Source organism: Acomys russatus, chromosome 24 (assembly GCF_903995435.1).
Source record: "Acomys russatus chromosome 24, mAcoRus1.1, whole genome shotgun sequence".
Lineage (NCBI taxonomy): Eukaryota > Metazoa > Chordata > Mammalia > Rodentia > Muridae > Acomys > Acomys russatus.
Window position 1 is genome coordinate 54,429,199 of NC_067160.1, and position 23,348 is coordinate 54,452,546.

The window sequence follows — 23,348 nt, forward strand, 5'->3', positions numbered from 1 at the left end:
TCGCATGCGAGCCTGTGCTCAGCTTGATTTCCTTACTCATACAGTTCAGGACCCCTGCCCAAGAATGGTGCCACCCACAGTGGACTGGATCTTTCCACATCAATTAGCTTAATTAAGACGACTCCCACCAAGCTAGCCCCATGTGGACAGCTTCTTCTTGAGACTAAGTTAACAATTAAAGCTGGCTGTCACAGGCCCCCTTTGGGATCTCTGGGAGACCTGTCTCTCCCTTCAGGTGGCTTGCTTGCCAGGTCCAGGCAGCGCTGTCCTCCTGCAGGGGGCTGATGGGAGCCCTGTACCCTCTTTAGAAGTCCCAGGTACCTTCCTCCTACTGACACCCACCCTTCCCTTGTCTCCTTGCCTGCAGCCATTGGGCACTGGAATGTGTTTAAGCAGCAACCCACCTGCCCCCAGGAGCTGACCCGGAACTATATTGCCATGAACCGCGGGGCTGTCAAAGCTGGCCTGGTGACTGCACGGGAAAATTTGCTCTATCGTGAACTTAATGACATCCGAATCAGCGACCAGGAAGACCGGCGACAGAAGGAACCACCCCCTGTCCCTTCCAATGTGACCTTTGGGATCCGTTCACGGTAAGGTCAGGAAACCCAGCTCCGATCTTCCCTGTGGCTGATGAGGGTGACGTGACTACCAGGGGGCTGGGGCCCAGAAGCAGAGCCTTGGAGTGGCTGAAGCCAAGCTGTAGTGGGAAATCAGAACAGGTTGTAATACTGGCCAGTGAGCATTTGTAAAGACAGGAGTTCAAGGTCATTGGTCAGACGTGGTAACACATGCCTGTAATCCCAGTACTTTGTAGGCAGGGGCACATTGCCCAAGTTACAAGTTTGAGGCCAGCCTAGGCTATAAAAGACCCCGTCTCAAAAGAGAAAAAAAATAAATAAAGCAAAACAAAACAACAAACAAACAAACAAAAAGCCCACCAACTGGGGCTGGAAAGAGAGCTCAGACAACCAAGAGTCTGTCACAAAAGCACCAGGGCTTTGCCTCAGTTCCCACACCTGTACAGTGTGATCAAAGCAGTGAATGTCGCCTCCTCTTGCTAAGAGATCTCAAGACTTAACTTTGTCGAAGACTTTTTTACAGGAGACGGGCACGGCTAGCCCTCCATTCGCATGAGCTGTGTCCCTGGTTGAGGTGATGTGATTCATCGGCTGAAGAGCGAGCAGACGGGGGCGGGAGAGACATCTGAGCAGTGGGGTTAAGAGCACTTGTTGCTTCTGCAAAAGACCCGAGTTCGGTTCCCAGCACTTACACAGGAGCTCACAACCACCTGTAACTCCAGTTCTAAGTGATCTGACACCCTTTCTGGTCTCGGTGGGCACTGCACACGCATGCACGCAGGCAAACGCTCACACGCATAAAATATAAAGACATCTTTTTCGGTTGACCTTTCCATGGTAAACTGTATTCCTAGTGCTTGGCTTATGAAATGAAAACTCTCCTGCCATGGACCACCAGATAAATGTAGAAAATCCTGCCTGTACCCCCAGAAGCACGGGTTACCCCGAGAGGAGAGCCCTCTGGCCCTATGGTCTCTACAGCAAGGCCATGACCAATCTGGGGCTCAGTCTGTCACTGCAGGCCAGGCTTCTCACAGCACTAGGCCTGCTGGCGGCTCACTCTGTTTTTGGGACCAGCCCTTCCCTCGTTCTGTGGACTCAGGCTGGCCTCCATCGTATCTCTTTATGTCTATTTTTCCTACTATCGACCCATGTGCATGATGGGTACCCATGTCACCTTGACTCCAGGGAGGGCCATGGGACCAACCTTGGCCACTCAGGGAATCTAATTCCCCTGCCCCAGCAATTGGCTCTGCCTCTCCACTCCTGCTTTGTTGGTTGGTTGCTTGGTTGGTTGTCGGGAATCCCTGTTCGGTTTCCTCATGTGATTATTGTAAAGTCCTATAATATGAGACCTAACGTCTTAGCAGTGGGAGTGGAGGCATTCCTGTCACTGTCAGCCGTCACTGTTGTCCCTTTAGCTGTTTATCTTCCCAAGTGGAAACTCACACCCACAAAAATCCTCCCCTGTCCCCCCATCCCCCCACCCTCCCACTCCCGCTCATTGGCAGAGAAGCCTCTGCTTAGCCTTAGACGTCATCTGATGGCATGCTTAGTCTTTGGGTTGTAGGAAGCAGGGTTCTGTGTACAAAAGGATCTTAGCTCAGACCCAGGTGTGCTATGAAGGGTTATCAGCAGGGCTAGGGCTAGGATAATCTATCAGCAGGGCTAGGGCTAGCCCCAGATAATCCGGCTCTGGGCCTGCAACATTCTATTTCTGAAGTCACTGAAGGCCTAGTCAGTCAGCCTTTTAGCATGTGTAACACAGGGGCAGCTTTTTCTGGGAACTTCTGTTCACACCATCTTGCCAGAAAAATGTTCTCATTCTTCAGAGACCAGTCCTGCAGCCCCTTTTCATTAGTTCATACACCTCCCCCTAGAAATGCACAGAACCGTTGAAATCTGACATGTGGCAGTGGTGTGGCAGCGGCATGGCAGTGATGTGGTGTGGCAGTGATGTGGGTGGCAGTGATGTGGTGGTGGTGTGGCAGTGATGTGGCGGTGGTGTGGCAGTGATGTGGTGGTGGTGTGGCAGTGATGTGGCGGTGGTGTGGCAGTGATGTGGCGGTGGTGTGGCAGTGATGTGGCGGTGGTGTGGCAGTGGTGTGGTGGTGGTGGTGGCAGTGATGTGGCAGTGGTGTGGCAGTGATGTGGTGGTGGTGTGGCGGTGGTGTGGCGGTGGTGTGGCAGTGATGTGGTGGTGGTGGTGTGGCAGTGATGTGGTGGTGGTGTGGCAGTGTTGTGGCGGTGGTGTGGCAGTAATGTGGCGGTGGTGTGGCAGTGTTGTGGCGGTGGTGTGGCAGTGATGTGGCGGTGGTGGTGTGGCAGTGATGTGGCGGTGGTGTGGCAGTGATGTGGCAGTGGTGTGGCAGTGATGTGGTGGTGGTGTGGCAGTGATGTGGTGGTGGTGTGGCAGTGATGTGGCAGTGGTGTGGCAGTGATGTGGCGGTGGTGTGGCAGTGATGTGGTGGTGGTGTGGCAGTGATGTGGTGGTGGTGTGGCAGTGTTGTGGTGGTGGTGTGGCAGTGATGTGGCGGTGGTGTGGCAGTGATGTGGCAGTGGTGTGGCAGTGATGTGGTGGTGGTGTGGCAGTGATGTGGTGGTGGTGTAGCAGTGATGTGGCGGTGGTGTGGCAGTGATGTGGCGGTGGTGGTGTGGCAGTGATGTGGTGGTGGTGTGGCAGTGATGTGGCGGTGGTGGTGTGGCAGTGATGTGGCGGTGGTGTGGCAGTGATGTGGCGGTGGTGGTGTGGCAGTGATGTGGCGGCGGTGGTGTGGCAGTGATGTGGCGGTGGTGTGGCAGTGATGTGGCGGTGGTGTGGCAGCAGTGGTGAGATACACAGGCAACTTGGTTCTGGGTTGGAATGGTCACCTGTTCTTGGATTGCCACAGCCCAGCTTGGTGGAGGTGCCCTCCCTGCCTTGTCCCTGCAGACTGTAGAGTTACCATGATAGCCCATCCTGGAGTCCTCAAGACAGTCTGCTATCAGGGGAGGAAAGGAATCTGAGTCATAGCCAGCCTCAGGTGCCAGCTCTGTCTTTGTCCCCAAGTCTCCAAAGGAGAGAAAATTGGGCAGGGAGCCTGCCAGTTTGGTTCGGCTCAGGGAACCACATGCTGTGTGATCTTGAGAACTATCTTTTTGGTTGGTCTGGTTTGGTTTTGGTTTTGGCTTTTTTTTTTTTTTTTTTTTAAGACAGAGTTTCTCTGTATAGCTCTAGCTGTCCTGGACTCACTTTGTAGACCAGGCTGGCCTCGAACTCACAGCAGTCCACCTGCCTCTGCTGGGATTAAAGGTGTGCACCACCACGCCCAGCTATTTAGAGCTCTCTTTATCTCTCAGAACTTCTTCCTATTTTCTGCTATTTTATATATGGGCGTCTAGCATGTGATCTTTGTCTTGAGTTTTGACCATCGCTTTCACTTGAAGTTTCTCCTCCTATGTAATTGGGGGCCATATCAGTAACCTGGCATTTTCTCTCCCCATCTCTCTATAACCCTTCATGTCAATTCCCTTCTGTTGTCATGGGAACCTTCACTGGAGACTAGCAGGGCTCCTATCTACCCACAGGAGGCCGAGAAGGGTTAACTGACCTCCCCAAATTTATACAAGTCAGAGCTTGGCCCAGATTCTTAACCTGGTAGACTTCTTTTTTGAAACATTTAATATTACAACATACATTAGCAGCCAGGTGTGGTGGCACATGCCTTTAAACCCAGCACTCGAGTGGCAGAGGCAGGTGGATCGCTGTGAGTTTGAGGACAGCCTGGTCTACAAAGCGAGGCTAGGACAGCCAGGACTGTTACACAGAGAAACCCTCAAAAAACAAAACAAAACAAAAAACCAACCAAACAAACAAACAAACAAAAAATCCAACATACGTTAGCGGTCACTTTACAACAAAAGTAGAAAGTTCAGGGAGAGTGCCCCAAGGCCACACAGCATTGCTGCTGCTGGAGCCAGGACTACAGTTGGGTGGGCAGGCTGCGTCTGAGGCCCTTCCTTAGATTCCCTCCTTTTTCTAATGTGCAAACATGGAGCAAACACCCCAACCTCTGGTCTCTGGGGGGGCTTCAGCTATCCATCCTCCAAGTCAGCTGTGCTCAAAAAGGCCATGTATTACCATCGGCTCTCAATACCAAAATCTTAAATTGCTATAAAACGGAGTGGCCACAATTTCAGGGTAAGGACGTGATGAAGTGCCGGCTGCATCTCCCATGATGGCAAATGAGCTTTGCATATGCAAATTGAATGGATTTTAAAATGGTATTTAATGACAATTTCGTGGTCGACATTAACATTAATTGCAGAGAAATGAAAATGTGGCATTAGGTTGCTGTTAGCCATGCGTATCGGGCCATAAAGCTCCATCTTTATCAGTGAGGCCCTTCCCATGTGACAGGGCCACTCTACAAATTGCAGGCAGAGGGCTTTTACGGATCAGAAATATCCCCCAGCCGGCCCGATCAGCATCAATTTTGCTTTATTTCTTCGTAAATGGAGGTTAAATGGCTTCGGGAAGGGCTTGGTGCTCCCCAGACTGTGAGGTGAGCCCCTCTGCCTTCTCCCTTAAATGCCTGGGAACAGTTAAAAACCCACAGCCCCGCCCTGTAATGAGGCTATTACTTTAAAGTTATGGGGCCAAGGCCCAGTCCCTGGGGGACCTGCTTTAACAAGTCGCCACTGTATTTATTTCTTTACTTTAAAAGCATGTTGGAAACCAAATCAGATTACCCCTGATTGCCCAAGAATTGTTGGGGTGATTTGGTTCAATAAATAAATAATGAAGTAAATGGGTACTACCTACCTACACACACACACACACACACACACACACACACACACACACACACACACACACGTGTTAAAAATAAAGTCTGTCTTAGGCAGCCTAGATATGCAGGCCAAGTGTGTGAGGCCCTGGCGACCTGGAGAAATCCTGGAGAGCGCAAAGGCTGCCTGCTGACCCCATTTTTATGTTCCCCACGCCCCTCTTTGCCAGACACCCCCAAGCTCAAGCTCACACGGCTTCTTGTGCCATGTAGGCATCAGACCCGACCCTGGAATCCCTCAGTTGCTTTCTTGGTGGTGAACTTCCTACTTCGAAGCAAGACAGGTGCTTGGCAGTCGGCAGCCTTGGAGCCTCCCCAAAAGCCGAGCTCTGAGCAGGCTTCTGGAAGACAGGGCCGTGTGACCCACGGTTGCAAGTGGAGGAGGGACAGGGGAGCAGGCAGTGAGGTTCCTGTGTCCCAGGTAATAATGTTTTAAAAGGGAAGAGGGCTGGAGAGGTGGCTCAGTGGGCAAGGTAATTAATTGCCAGGCAAGAAAAAACACCTGGATTTGAATCCCCAGGGCCCAGGTGAAACCAGACAAACATTTGAACCCTGAGTGCTCCCAGAGAGAGAGAGGAGGAGAGGAGGGGAGGATGCTGAGACAGTGCTCCAGGGCATGAGGTAGAAGGTGAGGACCAAAGCCTGAGAGATCTTCTGATGTGTCCCTCCATCATAACACACACACACACACACACACACACACACACACACACACACACACACTCTCTCTCTCTCTCTCTCTCTTACATATATACAAACACATACAAACATACACACACTCTTACACACACTCACACACAACCTCCCATACATACACTCACACACAAGAAGAGCTGGTTGTGGTGGGGCACGCCTTTAATCACAGGCGGATCGCTGTGAGTTTGAGGCCAGCCTGGCCTACAAAGCGAGTCCAGGATAGCTAAGGCTACACAGAGAAACCCTGTCTCAAAAAACTAATAATAATAATAATAATAATAATAATAATAATGAAAGGAGAAGGACTGCACATAAACACTAGACTGCCTGCCTGTGCTTCTAGGCAAATCAGAAGCCTGTGCAGCCGTCCTCACCACTCGCCTTTGGTCTTCCCTTCATGTACCTGGCCTGGCCTCTCAGGTCTGTGTGTCAGAGCTGCTACAGACTGACAGGCCCTTTTTATTATTATTATTATTATTATTATTATTATTATTATTATTAGTAGTAGTAGTAGTAGTAGTCCCAGACTGGCCTAGAACTTGCTATGAAGCCAAGGATAGCTTTGAGTTTCGGGTGCTCCTGCCTCCACCCACCCTACCCCCGCCACGTGCCAACATCACTGCTGTTGCACTGTACCCATTCTTGCTCTCTTAGTTCAAGGAGGTCCTTTCAGGCGCCCTGAAGCATCAGTGTTATTCTAACCACTTAGACATCAAGGGCGTTTTGCATACACCTGCCCTTTTCTTCTGCGGCAGGGTCAGCCTGCGGCAGGTCCTGAGAGGGAGGGTCAGGCTATCTCAAGGAAGAATGTGAGAGGAGTTGAATAGGGCCTGGTCTCAGCTGGGAAGACTTCATCTCTGTGGTCAGACAGCTGTGAAACGCTGAGAATTCCCCAGCTCCACTTCACTCTCCCCTGCGAGCGTTCCAGTCAGGGTGAGATTGTCAAGTCTCATCACTATCACAGAAGGCCACAACACAGATCTCAAAGCACACTGTAACCTGAGGCCTATACACAGACATGTCTGGAGGCCAGAAATGTAGCTATCAGAGGCGTGCTTAATTATTGATGCATTTTAATAAGGGCTTGTGGGGAGGGGCGCCCACGCCCTTGCAGATCTTAATTGTTCCTGCTGCTAATTGGTCCAGTGAGTCAGAGATCTGCAGCCAGGGTTCAGCCAGAGCCGGGAACTAGTGGAGTCCAGGCAGCTGAGGCTCTCCCATTGCCCTGCCTGAGAGCCTGTCACACCCAAGAAGAGTCACCAGGGAGGGTCCATCCCTCAGCGAGCGAAGGGTACCCTGATCACAGGCCACACGAATTCTACATACACCTGTCTGTCACTGTCACTGTTCCATGTCGGAGACTCTCATCTGCATCCTGAGTGAGTGAGTGAGTGAGTGAGTGAGTGAGTGAGTGTGTGTGTATGTGAGTGAGTGTGTATGTGTGTGAGTGAGTGTATGTGTATGTGTGAGTGAGCATATGAGAGTGAGTATGTGTGTGAGTGAGTGAGTATGTGAGTGAGTGGTGCATGTGTGTGAGTGTGTGTGAGTGAGTGTGTGTGAGTGTGTATGAGTGTGTGAGCATGTGAAAGTGAGTATGTGTGTGAGTGAATATGTGAGTGAGTGGTGCATGTGTGTGTGAGTGAGTGTGTGTGAGTGAGTGTGTGTGAGTGAGTGTGTGTGAGTGTGTATGAGTGTGAGTGTGTGCGAGCATGTGAGAGAGTATGTGTGTGAGTGAGTGGTGTATGTGTGTGAGTGTGTATGAGTGTGTGAGTGTGTGTGAGTGAGCATGTGAGTGAGTGAGTATGTGTGAGTGAATGAGCATGTGTGTGTGTATGTGAGTGAGTGTGTGTGTGTCCCTTTAGAACCTTTATAGTCTCATGTTTTCAGAGAGGAGACAGAGGGTCAGAGTAGCAGACCAGCTTGCCTGGGGCTGCTCTGCATGGGGCTCGGAATCGGTGTAGCCTGAATCAGGGGACAGGGACAGAAGCACTAGCCGACTCCAGCAGAGGTGACATGGCTTAGGAAGGTGCTGGAGTTTTCCCTGGAGTCAGGACAGCAGGTTGGATTTCTTGAAAGTCCTTAGAACTCACCTAAACATAAAGAATCCCACCCCACCCCCACCTGTGAACCAGTGTAGGAGAGGAAGAGGCTTATTTGGGGCTCAGAGGTCCCTGGCCCATAGGCAGGAGGCACTGATGCTGTGTGCTGTGGCAGGGTGGCTCATCATGGTGAAGAACCATGGGGAGTGACACTCCTCATGGTGGCCCCGGAGAGAGCACGCACTATGATCCCAAGGCCTCTCCAGTCCCTTTCAAGGGCATAATTCTGTGTGTCCAACAGAAATCCAGCAAGGCTCTACATGTTAAAGGCTCCCCGCCTTCCAGTCCTGTCCTAGGCTAGGGACCACGCAGCATGTCACTCCCCCTCCTTCACTCCTTCTGTGCCTCCTACTGCTGCTGACTCAGTCTCTGTGAGGAAACATCCCCTGGCTTCACCACATGGCTGCTGTAGCTCTCCATATCTCCAGCTCTGACGCTAGGCTCTTAACCAAAGAGGCCCTATGGAAATGGTGGCGGAGTGACGGAGCCCATAGCAATGCGCTCTTTCTGTGGAGGTCTTGGTTAATCTCGTTAGTTTGATCCAGACAGACAGACTAGGGAACAGAAAGCTTTGGGATGGTGGAGAAATGAGAAGCAGGGACCACTACCCCCCCGAATTTCTTTCTTTCTCTTGTTCTTTGTTTGTTGTTTTTGTTTTGTTTTGTTTTTGAGACAAGGTTTCTCTGTGTAGCTTCAGCTGTCCTGGACTCGCTTTGTATACCAGGCTGGCCTCGAACTCACATCGATCCACCTGCCTCTGCCTCCCTGAGTGCTGGGATTAAAGGTGTGCGCCACCACGTCCCAGATCATGCAACTTTCTGCTGCTCATCCTGCACTCAGGCATTGCCAATCCAAGGAGACAAGAGTGAAGAATGGAAGAAGTTTCATAGGCAGTTAAAAAAAAAATGTTGCTCACCTGACAGGCTATGTGAATCTCTCTGCCAAGCTGATTTATTTATCAAATTTATGGTGGATCCATCAGTCACACTGCTTTTTTTTTTTTTTTTTTTTTTGCTTCTGCTGTAACCAATACCAAAAATTCCAAGCCAGACACACAAAGTCCTGGGAGGGGAGAAGATGCTTAGCTGCAGCAGACAGGGCCCTGTGGCAGCTGAGAGGCCTGGATGACCACAAGGGGGAGCTAGGAGACCTGGGGAAAGCCCTGCCAGGAGCTGTGCAGTGTGTACAACTGTGGGCCCTCCTGCAGCATCGAGTGCCTCACACCGCAGTAGCTGCACCTCAGCCTCCAGCCAAACTTCCCCTCTGGTTGCTCAGGTCCCAGAAGACTGAAACTATGTCAGCCAGTCAATCACTGTCATTGTTAAGCTGGGGAACCCTGGCCCATTGTGAGGGACACTTGGGGGTTCCATCCCCAAGAGAGCAGAGAGAAACAAATGTCACCAGAGCCTTGCTGTCTGGCTGGTACACGCAGGTCCTGGCTAAGTTGTTCGAGGAAAAGCATGGTCCAGGCCTGGGTCAGGCTTCCAGACAGTGGCTGAAAGCAGAGTCCTTCTGAGACTCAGAGAAGGGACAGAAGAGCAGGCACCCTGTCACTTCACAGACACTAAATATGTCCCCTGGCTGCGTTTATAGAGGTAGAGATTAAGAAAGCAAGGGAGGTGACCTTCCCTGCTGCTCAGAGCGTACCTGGAGCATTAAGTTTAAAAAATGCCAGGCAGAGCCGGGATTATGGCTCAGCGGATAGTTTGCCTGACATGCACAGAGAGCCCTGGGATTGGTCACCCCCAACACTGGAGAAAACCAGGCATGGTGGTGACACAACGCTGTGACCCTATGGTGGAGGTGGGGGAGGGGGGAGGATGAGAAGTTCAAGGTCACCTTCAGCTAGATGAAGAGTTCAAGGTCATCCTGGGCTATATGAGACCCTGTCTCAAAAAAAAATTTTTTTTTTTTTAAGCAAAGAAAGTAGGAAAGAAAGAAGGAAAGAGGGAAAAGGAGGAGATACTATGTGTTTAGGAGGTTCCCTAACCAGATGTTGATTGGAAGAGGAGCAGAGGACACACCACACCTGGCCTCCACTCAACTCTCTGAGGCAATTGATGGGCTTCAGAGACCCACACAAGGACCGCTGAGTCTGGAGGCCACTACTCCTGGCTGGAATTCACAGTCTTCCCTTTGTGTCCTCCCAGGTGCCGCAGTGAGCACTCCTACACACTATCTAATTAACTGCTCACCATCCTAATGGAGGGGAACCAACCTCCCTATTCCATCACTGGGGAAACTGAGGCTCAGAGGATCATTTGACCAAGGCCTCGGAGCCAGTTGGTGGTCATGCCAGGGCTAACCCAAGCCCTCCCTCCATGGGGACTGTTTGTACGCACAGGCTTCCAGGAGGTGGAGCGAGACCCTAGGAGAGAGCTTGCTCCTCACCTGAGCTGTTACTGTGGTGATGAAGGTGGACCAGTGCAGTTGTGCGAGCCCGGTAGCCGGATGTGCTTAGGACAACCTGTTATGGTTTTTCTTTTTCTTTTTTCTTTTTTTCAAGAAAGGGTTTCTGTTATAGTCCTGGCTGTCCTGGGCTCGCTTTGTAAACCAGGCTGGCCTCAAACTCACAGAGATCCACCTGCCTCTGTCTCCTGAGTGCTGAGATTAAAGGCGTGTGCCACCACGCCAGGCTCTGTTATGATTTTTCAACATGCACCTGATGCTCCCTTCTGAGGACCCAGCTTTCCCTGGAGCAAAGCCACCAATACTCTAGGCAGCTCCTGTAGTGAGCACTGGAAATGGCCACAGAGAAGTTCTGTTCTCTCATGAAAGGTCACAGGTTTACCTAGTGGAAAGGGCTTAGCCAGGGTCCTTGCAGAAGGGGATCCTAGAGGTTGTGGCTAGCATCTGGATCTGTCCAGCTGCCTAGCAGGGCCAGGAGTCCCTGTCCTCAGGGCAGCAGGCTTCCACAATCTGGACCTCTAGGGATTCAGGCTGAGGTAAGGTTGCACTTGGGGTTCCTGCCTTGTTGGAGATACTCCCACCTCTCCTTCCTCATGGGCTTGGTAGCAGAGCTGGGACAGAGACATTTTTCATACTTTGCTGTTTCCCCTTTGGCCCTCTGGCTGCCCAGACAGAGATTTATCCCCAGCCTGCTGCTTGCGGTATGGGGAACAGGGGGCCTGTAATGGATCGTGCTGTGGGCTCCCGTGGGGCCTGTCCAGGCCATACCCCATCCATCAGAAGCTGCTGGGTGCCAAGGTCAGCGCTAACAAGGCTGGCTGCTTCCTCCCGGGGGGGGGGGGACCTTCCCCGAAGCATCCCCTGCTGCCAGCTCTGCTTTAGGTTTTCCCAGAGTTAGGCTTCCGGTGAGAGCTGGAGCCAGTGGCAGTGCACAGTCTCCCGTAGCAGCTGAGGACCAACCTCCCCGCTGCTGGCTGTTTCTCCTTCTGCAGCATCTCCACACCAGTCGAGAGGCTGCCGGGGCCAGGAGGATTCTGCTCCCCTAGTAGCCCAAGGATACAGAAAAAAGCCATATTACTGGGAGTTGCGTCCTTTTGGTGAGAACCAGTTTCGGGACTTCCCAGCACACCGCCCTTTCTACTCTTCCCAGGTTTCCTGGGGGGCAGGGGCAGCGCTCAGCAGCTTCTTGTCTTCCTCCAGGTGCCCGGAGCCCTCACGGTGAATTTTCCAGTTCTCTAGAGAACGCACTTCACAGCCATCTTCCTTCTAGTTTCAGCCCAAGCCCCGCCCCCCGCCACTCTGAGGGTGGGCACCTGCGCCGGGAGTTGCTAATTGAATCGCCCTGACGTTGAATGTTAACAAGTTGCAAATGACCCCCTAGACAATCTAGAAGTCAGGGCTACGCTGTGACAGGGCCTCCCCCTCTGTCATTAGCTTTTATGTTAGACCCACAAACAATTAAGAAGTACTGGAAGTCTCGGCAATCTAATTAGCTCCCGGAGTCCTGCCAGGACCTGGTCACCACTCTTCCTGGTTGTACAACAGAAAGCCAAGGCGTAAGGCAGGAGGAAAGGTGGAGTGGGGGTGGGGGCAGCTGGTCAGCCCTTCTCGGTTCCCGCAGGGGACAGATGGCCAGCAGGCTACGAGTCCTCTGCAGGGAACCGCTTGGCAAATCATAGGTGTGGATGTGGGGTGTACCCTGGGAAACTGCCAATTCCTTGGCTCCGCCCAGAGCGTTGGAATGTCCCACTCGAGACACAGGCATCTCTGCTTGTGTGTGTGTGTGTGTGTGTGTGTGTGTGTGCGCACAATTGGGTGGGTGACAGTGTGTACATGGAGGCCAAAGGTGTCGCTCCTCAGGCACCATTTAACCGTGCTCTCATGAGGCAGAACCTCTCACTGCTGGGTGCCCGTGACGCCCCAAGCATCTTCCTGTCTCCACTTCCCAGGAGCTGGGATCCAGCGTGAGCCCCACGCTCAGCTCCTTCACATGACGTCCCTTTTCTTACAAGGCAGGTACTTGACAGACCTGCCCCTCCTCCACCCTCTCACCAGATATAAATTCTCTCCCAAGTGTCGTTGCTTTGGGCAGCAGAAGCCAAGGACATCCAATCTAGGCTGACTAAAGTGGGCTGGCCTGTGTTGGAGGGTGGCATCTTCTTTCTCAGGCCTATAGGAGGGCTTCTGTGGGCCCCAAACACCCCTGCCTTCCTGAGCCATTTCTCCCATTCACATAAGCCTGCGGTAGTATTTCCTGGTTCTGCCTTGGTGAGGAATGATAGACTCCAGGCTGATTTTAGTTATTTTAATTAATTAATTTTGGTTTTTCTAGACAGGGTTTCTCTGTGTAGACCAGGCTGGCCTTGAACTCACAGAGCTCTGCCTGCTTCTGTCTCCTGAGTGCTAGGATTAAAGGCATGTGCTACCACGCCCAGCTTCCAGGCTGATTTTTAAAGAAAGAAAAAACATTTCGTGGGTCCCTGAGAGTGTGTTGGGATTTTGTAACTTACCCCTGGGCTGGATGGACACACAGACTCTGCCTCATCCTCCTTAGCCACCTTTAAGGGCTCTCTGCTCTCTCATCCATCTCCTCCCCCTCACCACCCTCTATGGTGCCCGAGGTGAGATGATTGAACAGTGTGCAGCTTGAGCTGAGCATGGTGCCAGCGCGTGGCGAGGGCGACGAGGCCATCCTGCCGTATCGTGGGGCTGAGGGCTTCCCATATGAGACAAGGTAGCATGTCAACTCGGCTCTTGCTTCCTTTAAAGCCACTGATGCCACCTCTGGGGTCACCCCATGACCTCATCAAACCCTAATAACCCACCTTCAAATATCATCAACCTGTGCCGGGCGTGGTGGCACATGCCTTTAATCCTAGCACTTGGGAGGCAGAGGCAAGTGGATTGCTGTGAGTTCTAGGCCAGCCTGGTCTACAAAGCAAGTCCAGGACAGCTAAGGCTTCACGGAGAGACCCTGTCTTGAAAAACAAAAACACAAACAAAACAAAACATATATATACATATATATAAAATCAACCTGTGAATTTGGGGATCAAATTTTCTTTTGCCTTTTCTTTTTCTTCTTTTTAAAAGTTTTATGTCCATTGCTGTTTTGCCTGCACGTGTGTCTGTGTGAAGGCGTCAGACTCTGGAACTAGAGTTACAGATAGGTGTGAGCTGCCATGTGGATGCTGGGAACTGAACCTGGGCCCTCTGAACGATCAGCCAGTGCTCTTAACCACTGAGCCATCTGTCCAGGCACTAGGGAATTGAGTTTTCAAGACAGGAATCTTGGATATACATTCAAACCATAACAGACGATGGAGACTGCCCTTCGAGCTCAAACCTCCCAAAAACACGGAGTTCTCTGCTGCGCCGAGCCGATTGCTTAATCTCTGTGAGTTTCCAAATCTGTCCGTGTGACTAACACAGCATCTGCACACATCAAGAAGATTGATGTGGATTCAGCTCTAAGTAGTTCTTTGAGCTTTGGGATAGGTAGCAACATGGAGAATTTGTCTTGTAAGGAGGTAGAGAGACCCAGGCTACAAGTCATGGTGTTGCCAGTAAATGGAGCAGCTGGTCCTGGGTACAGTATTAAGGACCAAGCACATGCCTGGTCTAACAACAGCACCAGATTGTTTTATTTTTTAATTATTTTGTTTTATTTTTTGGTTTTTCGAGATAGGGTTTCTCTGTGTAGCCTTGGCTGTCCTAGACTCGCCTTGTAGACCAGGTGTGTATCACCATGCCCGCATCAAGGACTGAGTTTCGATCCAAACCAGAAGAGAGGTCCAATCCATCAGACCCTCCATCTTACTAAAGAACAGGGCTCCCAGTCAGGGCCTACGGACAGCACAAGACACAGATGGAGCACACTGTCTGCTTTTCTTTTTTAAGTTATTTTTGAAGCAGGATTTTGCTATGTTGACTAGCCTCAAGCTTCATATGTAGATCAGGCTAGCCTCAATCTTGTATTAACCCCCGTGCCCTTTCTCCCCAATAGGTAGATTCACAGGTGTGAGCCACCGCACTTGGCTCCTCGTCCACTCCTTCATCCTCTTGAGGCTGTGCAGATACGCAGACCAACAGCTCCTGGCTTCTCAGGAGCAGCATGCTGCCGGCATATTAGGGGCGGATTTTAATTTTATTTTAACAAAATAGCTGTCTCCACTGGAAGAGGCGTCAAGTGTGAAAGAGGGGCCCGTCTGGAGTGGGATCACATTGAACAGACCTCCGTGCTGTCATTGATTTTCTAGGAAGAAAAAAATCGCCTCTGGCTACTAAACGGAATTAGTAGTCACTGATGACCAATTATTTTAGCCCGCTGTGAGCGGAGCACTGCACCGAATCCAGTTTGTCAGACCCGAATCTCCTTCTTAAACACCTTTCAACACATGTGTACCTAAAGCCCCTCAGAAGGCGCCTTCACTTCCTGGCTCCCGCCAAGTTCTGGGCTCGGCAAAGTTTTAATGAGCATCTCGGATGAAGATGAGTTTCTGTGAGAGGGCCTCTCTGATCCACAGAGCTCTTGCACAGAGGCGGCGGGCAAATCAGAGCTGTCAGCCCTCATTTGTGGCCACCCCGCACCACATTGCACCCATGTCAACCTAACGTTTGCAAATGATCCCCTCCATTTCCCTTGTGTGCTCACCCTGAGCCTTCATTGGAGATCAAGCCTTGGTCTTGGGTATCAATTGCAAAGCTTTGAGGGTAGATTTGATGGAACGAACCGGAACCTTCCCAGGGCTCACCTGGAGCCTGAGCTGATTTTTGTTTCATTTATTCTTCACTTTTTTGCGCCATTAGACTTAATGGTGACATGGTGTGGCTGAGAGAGGAGCATCGGGGCCAGGAGGGACTTCTCTGAAGGTTCCTTCTGGGCTGGAGCAGAGGATTTGTTAGAACTCTTCAGCAGTGGCTCCGGTATCACAGCAGACGCTGTGCGAGAGTCCGCAGGCTGGCTCCAGAGGCAGAGCAAGCAGCAGGCCCAGGGCAGGTGCCCCAGTGTGGATTACCCATTTATAGGCCTTGATATCCATTTTCATTTTCTGGAAGCCCCAACTTGTTTTTGCAGTCTCCTCCCCAGCGGTGGCCTAGCTCAGTTCTTCCTGCCACTCCTGGAGCTGTGTATGCCCCTCCCTCCAGCCTCTTTCTCTTCTTGCTCTGCACCCAGAAGACCCTGAAACATCTGGGTAACTGGACAGACCCTACTCTTCCGGAGTCTGTCCTGCCCTCCTCCCTCTGCCATCTCTGCAGCCTCAGCTGCTGAGCTTGGGAGCTCCAGCCTCACTCGGAGGCGCAGAATCTCATAGCCCACCCACATGGCTTTTGGGCACAGTTTTCAAGATCCGACATGACTCCAGCTGCCATGCTTACGGGTAGAGAGACCCCCCCCCCCCAAGATTCTGCTCTGTTATGAGGATTTCGCTTGTGAGGGACATCAATACTTGCCCTGAGTCCCTGCAGCCTTTCTAAGGATGTCAGGGCCATCCCTGTTATGGGGTTGTGTGCAGGGTTCCCTGAGGACAGGCTCATTTTTTCCCATAGCCCTTCCTGAGCTCTGCAGGTGAGCAAGGTAGCTGTCCTCAAGAGCGGCCAAAGGGGACTGGGCATGGTAGCGCATGACTTTAATCCCAGCACTTGGGAGGCAGAGGCAGGCAAATCGCTGTGAGTTCGAGGCCAGCCTGGTCTACAAAGTGCGTCTAGGACAGCCAAGGCTACATAGAGAAACCCTGTCTCGAAAAGAAGAAGAGAGGAGGGAGGAGGAGGAGGAGGAGGAGGAGGAGGAGGAGGGAAGAGAGGAGGAGAAGAAGAAGAAGAAGAAGAAGAAGAGAGAGAAGAAGAGAAAAGAAGAGAAGAAAGAAGAAGAAGAAGAAGAAGAAGAGAAGAAGAAGAAGAAGAAGAAGAAGAAGAAAAGAGAGGCCAAAGGCCTCCAGAGACACTTAGTGTTTATTGAAGGATGTCCAATATTTGGCACCTCTGTTTACACTAGATGAATTATCTGAAACCACACAAGGCTGTCCACCTACAGCCTGCACATGGGGAGAACCATTTGCAAAAACCCAGTTTAAAAAAAAAAGAAAAAGAAAATCAAACATACACCTCAAAAAATGAGCAACGGGGCTGAGGATGACAGAGAGCTGGCCTAGCATGCAGCAGGCCCTGGGTTCAATCCCCAGCTGTGCATAAGCCAGGCACGTTGGGTATGTCGGGTGTGTGCCTGCAATCTCAGCACTTGGGAAGCTGAGGCAGGAGAATCAGAAGTTCAAGGCCTTCCTTATTGGCTACATGGTGGGCTAGCCTCAGCTGCATGAGACTCTCGTGTTTTAGGTACGTTTAGGATTTTGTGTTTGGGCCAAACTCATAGCTATGGTGAGCTGCAAGGTGGATGCCGTTGGACAGAGTACAGTTCCATCTCCAGCCTGGAGAGTCCCAGAGAATGACCTGGAAAAGCTGGTCAGAGCAGGAAGGAAACAGGGACATTTGTCCATTGTAAATGGCTTCAAGCCACCCTGTGCAGTGTACAGACCATGAAGACAGCTCTGGGTAGCCTGGGGCTAGGAGTGCCAAACAAGGGACAAGAGACTGGGGAGGGGGGAAGGCAGGTGACAATCAGGGAACCCTTGGGGATCAGGAAAACAGGGGTCAGCTGAGAGGTGGCCAGTGACTCTGTCTTGAGAACAGCAGGAAGCCACAAGTGTACAAGCAGCTGGGAACATCTGGGAATCTCCCTTAAAACCTCAGCTCCTGCATGGGGTGGGCAGAGAACCAGGAGTCAGTGTCTGGGGTCTCCTAGGTGAATAGCCAGACTCCCTGGACTTGGCCTCCAGATATAGCTGGCCCACCAGTCTAAGTCATTCTTAACTACTGCCGTTCGTGAGCGCTGATTAGAACTTATTGGGCTGTGGTGTCTGTAGCCGGACGGCTGGGAGTCCAGGCTTCGCTGCTCGTGTGTGCTGTGTGACCCTGGGCAAGCCGTTTGACCTTTCTGGGCATCAGCTGCCCCAGTCTCGCCCTTTCCTGTGCACATTTAGTGAGGCTAAATAATTAAGCTTTTCTGTGTGAACCCCTCTGGCTCCTCAAAAGAGAGGTGCAGGAAGGGCAGTGGTAATTGTTACCGAAGGGGCTTCAGCCTGTGGCAAAATATTTCATGTTGGAGACAGAAAGCCCTACGCTAAAAAGCTGAACTCAAACCAAAACAAAACTATAAGCAAACAACTAAGTAGGCTATAGTGAAGGGGGAAGAAAATAGGAAACTGGCTCCTAACAATGCCTCCTGGAAAGGTGAAAAACCAGGGGAGTTCTGGGAATACGGCTCAGTAAGAAGAGAGCTTGCCCAACATGCAGGGAGCCCTGGCTTTGATGCCCCAGCTTTGCTTAAACCCACCATGATGCCTCATGCCTTCACAGGCGTACCAGGCACTTGAGAGATAGAAGCCAGACAACCAGACCCTCAATGTCATCCTCAGTTGTAGAATGAGTCTGAGGCTAGCCTTTCCACATGAGACCCTATCTCAAAATCCTAAGGGAACAAATAGTCTTTACCTAGTTCTAAATCTCAAAGGTTTTTCTCCTGTGGGGCTGACAGTGTTTGTTTTATATTTAAACTGATAGCCACCTGGAGTCTTGTTTTGTTAGTCGCTCTGTCTAAGATGCTCAGTATCTGGCACTTTTTCACCCATGAGGGAGGCTGCCATCCTCCCTGAAGGCAAATTCCACCAGTTTAAGCCCCCATACCTTACAATAATGCACGTAACCTGGTTTGGACTGAGCAAACTTAATCTGTCAAAAGTTTGCTTAAGATCTCTTTTCCCACTAGGCATGGTGGCACAAGCCTCTAATCCCAGCACTCAGGAGGCAGAGGCAGGCGGATCATGAGAGTTCGAGGTCAACCTGGGCTACAAAGCGAGTCCAGGACAGCCAGGGCTACACAGAGAAACCCTGTCTCGAAAAAAAAAAAGGAGGGGGAGGGGAGGGGGGAAGATCTCTTTCCCCACTTTCTTCCATTCTTTCTGCCTCTACATTTTCATTTGTGCATGTACATGTGCGTGTGCACACACCTGTGCGTGTGCATGTGTATATGCAGGTATGTGAGTGCACTTGCATGTGGAAGACAGAGCTTAGCCTCAGCTGTCACTCCTCGGGTGCTGTCCATCTTGTTTTTTTAGACAAGGGCTCTCACTGGCCTGGAGAGGCTGGCTGGCCATCAGCCTCAGACCTGTTTCCAGCCCCTTGAGTGTTGGGATTAAGAGTGTGCACCACTTTTTTCTTTGTTTGTTTTTTTTTTTTTTTTTTTTTTTTCTTTTTTTTGAGACAGGGTTTCTCTCTGTAGCCCTGGCTGTCCTGGAACTCGATCTGTAGACGAGGCTGGCCTCAAAATCACAGAGATCCAACTGCCTCTGCCTCCTGAGTGCTGGAATTAAAGGCATGCACCACCACCGCCCAACCCCCCCCCTTTAAAATATTTATTTAATTTAAATTTGTGTACATTGGTGTGTGGGTGTCAGATCTTGGAGTTACAGACAGTTGTGAACTGCCATGTGGGTGCTGGGAATCAACCCAGGTCCTTTGGAAGAGCAGGCAGTGCTCTTAACCACTGAGCCATCTCTCCAGCCCCTCTCTGTCTTTTTTAAAGCATGTTTCAATGGGATTGAACTTGTGTCTTCATTCCTGGCAGATCTTTCCACTATCCAGGGTGGAGCCCTGTTAGTTCACAGTAGGCTTGTGCTAGGTGAGAGGACACCAGGGCAAGGCTGCTTAGGGTGGGGTAGCTGGGAACCAGCCCTTGAAGGAGGCAACCCCACAGTTGAGGTGATATGCAAGGGAGAGCTACAAATGGGGGGGGGGGGTTGCGTGCATGTACATACACATGCTGGCAAGGAGAACGCCACCTGAAAGGAAAGGTCTGGAACTTTAGGAAAGCCATGCAGGGTAGAGTGAATGCCAGGAGTTGAAGAGGGAGCTGAGCCTAGTGGACCACGGCTACGAGTCCAGGCTTAGCTCAGAAAGTGGAGTCAGCGCATGGGTGAAAACATCCAATTTATGGCCTGAGTTTTCTCCACCCCAGGCCAGCCTCTGCACCTGTTTATCCACGTTAATGAGCCAGAACAGAAACTAGCTAGCTTGTGGGTGGCCATGGAGGACCTAGGCCAAGGCTGCCTGCCATAACTCACTGTATCATAGGTTCCCCTTGGCTCAGCCCCCACCATCTCTTCCCAGAGAATAAGAATTGGTGGGCTGGCCAGAGCAGGATGCTGAGTGGGTCATCCAGGCTGGGGGAGGGCCGAAGAGCTGGCGCGAGGTGATGGATACAGCAAAGCACTGGGAAGATGGCTGGTCTCTGGCAGCAGCCTCTTGGGGTAGATATTTCCAGATTACGCACACAGTGTCCTTAGAAACACAGCTATAAATTAGGTTGCTCAGAGGCATGGGGCGTGTAATAATTAAGTAATAAAAGCCGCCACAGGGGTACGGGAGGCAGGAACAAAGAGCCACTGTCTGTCTGTGCGAATCAAAGCCTTGGACCTCAGCTCAGATAGAATCCATCTTTGGCTGATTCTCCAGGTCCTCTCATCTTTATGTGAAGGTGCAACAGGCTGGGGGCGAGGCTGGGGGGAGTGGGTGGATATTTAGGATCCAGACTAACTCTGGTTGTCTGGCTGTCTTATTCATTGAAGGGGCCTGTGCCAGAGCAGCAGGGAAAGCTGAGAGCAGGGCTAACAGGCAGCTGGGACTCAGTGCCAGTCAATTACATCAACTGGGAATGCAGGCCTATGTGGTCAGAACTTACACACTTTCACAATAATCAAAAAAAAGTTGTTTTCACGTTTGCCCGTCCTGTTTGTGTGTAGGGAGGTGTGCGTGTATGTGAACGCATGTTGAAGTCAGGGGCCGACTGTGGGCGTTAGAGGTCACCTGTGGTGTCATTCCTCAGATGTCTACGTTGTTTTTTGTAGGCAGTGTGACGGCTTCCTGTCTGGTGCCTGTAGGCAATGGGATGGCTTCCTGTCTGGTGGCTGTAGGCAGTGGGGTGGCTTCCTGTCTGGTGACTGTGGGCAGTGGGATGGCTTCCTGTCTGGTGACTGTGGGCAGTGGGATGGCTTCCTGTCTGTGACTGTAGGCAGTGGGATGGCTTCATGTCTGGTGACTGTAGGCAGGGTTGGCTTCCTAGCTAGGTGGTACCAGCAACAGTCCTGCCTCCTGAGCAGCTACTGCACATGGGTATCAGGATGCTCCTTTGTACATGGCCACTGTCCATCTACACACACTGTCTTCCAAGTTGTTTAGCACTCAGCCCTAACCCGGGAGAATTTTTGTTTGTTTGTTTGTTTGTTTTCTCAGAAGGACTTAAATTTACATTAACTCTGAGCCTTGCGGCTCAACTGATCTCCCTTGGAGTACTGCCCCGCACTGCTCTGGGAGCATCTCTCCTCCGCCTCACTAAGATGACGCAGGATAGTAGCTGCAGACAGCTCAGTACTGACTCAGGGTTCCAAGCTGCAAGCGGTAAAGACATCTAGTGCTGTGTCAGAAAGAGACAGGTCCTTGGGTCCTCGTACAAAGCCAAGATTAGTGCCCCAGGCCAGTGGGACTGACAGATGCGGAGCAAAGTCTCCAGGGCAGGGACAGAACTTGAATGAGAACAGACCCCAAGGGTGGGAGCATAATGCCCATGCAACTTGGAAGTGTTCTTGCCAAGCTAGGCCAGGGCAATCAGACACCCAGGCTTGAAGGAAGACCCTGAGCATCCCCCCCCGGGGGGGGGAGGAATTAGACACTGGTGGGTGGAACACCTGCTTCATGGGAGTCTTTTCCAAGACTAGCCTCAGCAGACTGAGGGCAGAGCCTAGGGTGGGTAAGACACAACAGAAAGGGTTCTGAGGAGCCTATGATCCCAATCCGGCGTCAGTTCAAGGACAGACTCTCTGTCCATCCGGTTACCTCATGGAAGCTCCCCATGTTGGCCAAGTGGTTTGTACATGGGACCTGATTCTCTGGGGTTTCTAGGTGCCACAGGGACCCTTTCCTGGCCCTGGGGAGGGTGATTTGGTCTGCACCTGGTGATGGTGAGGCCTGTGCCCCACGGAGAGGGAAGTGTCTGTTCTGTAATTGGGTGGTGCCCAGGTCTCACCCAGGCCTCAGGCTCTGTGTGGCCTCCTCTCCACAGGCCGTCAACACCCTTCTTTGACCTGTTACAACACCGGTACCAGCAGCTGTGGGTACAGGAACAGAAAGCCACTCAGCACGCCATCAAACTGGAAAAGAAACAGAAGGTAGCCTTGCCCTCGCTTCTGAGGGGCTGAAGTTTTGGGCGGGGGGAGAAGAGTTGGCCTAAGTGTGTGCGGCTGGGCAGGAGCAGGGATTCGAGTCCATCTTCCTGCAGCAAGAGTCAGATCAGGACCGGTCTCAGTGATGGTCCTGGATTGTGTAAAAGATAACTAGGTGCCAGGCAGCAGGCCCTATCACCTCCGAGCTGGGATGAGGACCCTGTCACATTGACTCTCACACGGAGACCATTCCCTGAACTTCCGCCTGACTGCCTACAGAGGTAACTAGGCCTCACGTCCACCAGCCTAGACAGACGTGTGCCCCATGCTGGCTGGTGGGATAAGGTAGAGAAGCCATCTCAGCACAGAGAAGTGGGAGCTGCACCCCACATACCCCCTCCCCCCTCCCTGGTTGCTACTGATGTGTGTCGTTAGCAATGGCATGGAGTGAAATTTTACCAGAAAAAGCACTCCTACATTTCTTTATGCTGTGCTGTCCATTTTAAAGCACCCAAAGGCTCCTCCTTTAAAACATTCCAAACTTGAGACTTCGAGAGGGTTTGTGGTACCGCCTCAGTTGCCCCAGACCTGTGACTGCCACATCAGATCCCGTGCTTTTTAGATTTCACCGGAAGTAGAAGCAGCAAGCCAGGGGTGGGGTCACGCACTCATCGTGCCAGCTCCTGAGAGGTAGAGGCAGAAGGATCAGGAGAAGAAGGTCAGCCTCGCCTGCCATCGTCTGAGGCCAGCATGGGCTGTGGGAAAGCTCTTACATGAACGCAGAGCAAAACCAAACCAGCCTAACGCAGAGCACACATTGCTTTTCCAGAGGACCGGAGCTCGGGTCTTAGCTCCCATGTCTGGTGGGATAACAATGACCCGTTATGGCAGCTGTAGAAGAACCAAGCACCTCCGGCGCACGCATGTGTGCATACACGTACACTCAGGTGTACACACACACACACACACACACACACACACACACATGTAGAGGCCAGAGGTCAACACTGAGTGTCTTCCTCAATCACTCTCACTTTTTTGGGGGGGACAGAGTCTCTCACTAAACCTGGAGCCCACTGGTTCATAGACTGTCTGCCCAAGCAAGTCCCGGGTTCTGTCTGCCTCAACCCCTGAGAGCTGAGGTTACGGACACGTGCCATCACACCCAGCCTTTTATGTCAGTACTGGGATCTGAACTCACGTCCTCACACTTGCCTGGCAACGCTTTACCCACTGAACTGTCTTCCCCAGCCACGTTCTGTGTTGTCTCATATGCCTGTGAAGCTGCCAGGTCCTGAGGCCCTGTCTGAGCTGGTCTCAACTTACCGAGCTTGAAAAGATGATCTGTTTTTAAAGCCAAACCACCCTTATCCCAGAGGCCTGCCTCTTTCTGCCATAAGCCTGTGTGCTGCTGGGGGGGACCCTGGCCCTTGGACAACAGTGACCCTACTGAAGTTCTTGGTG

At 51.6% G+C, this 23,348-nt stretch overlaps 1 protein-coding gene across 1 annotated transcript in view; it reads left to right on the forward strand.

The window, feature by feature from the left end:
* Positions 1-23,348, forward strand: part of Cfap77 (cilia and flagella associated protein 77) — a 126,419-nt gene that overhangs the window by 74,806 nt on the left and 28,265 nt on the right. Inside the window, exons 3-4 of the mRNA XM_051166563.1 lie at positions 368-593; positions 21,785-21,890. Of these exons, the coding sequence (XP_051022520.1) occupies positions 368-593; positions 21,785-21,890 (332 nt within the window). The remainder of the gene's footprint in view (positions 1-367; positions 594-21,784; positions 21,891-23,348) is intronic.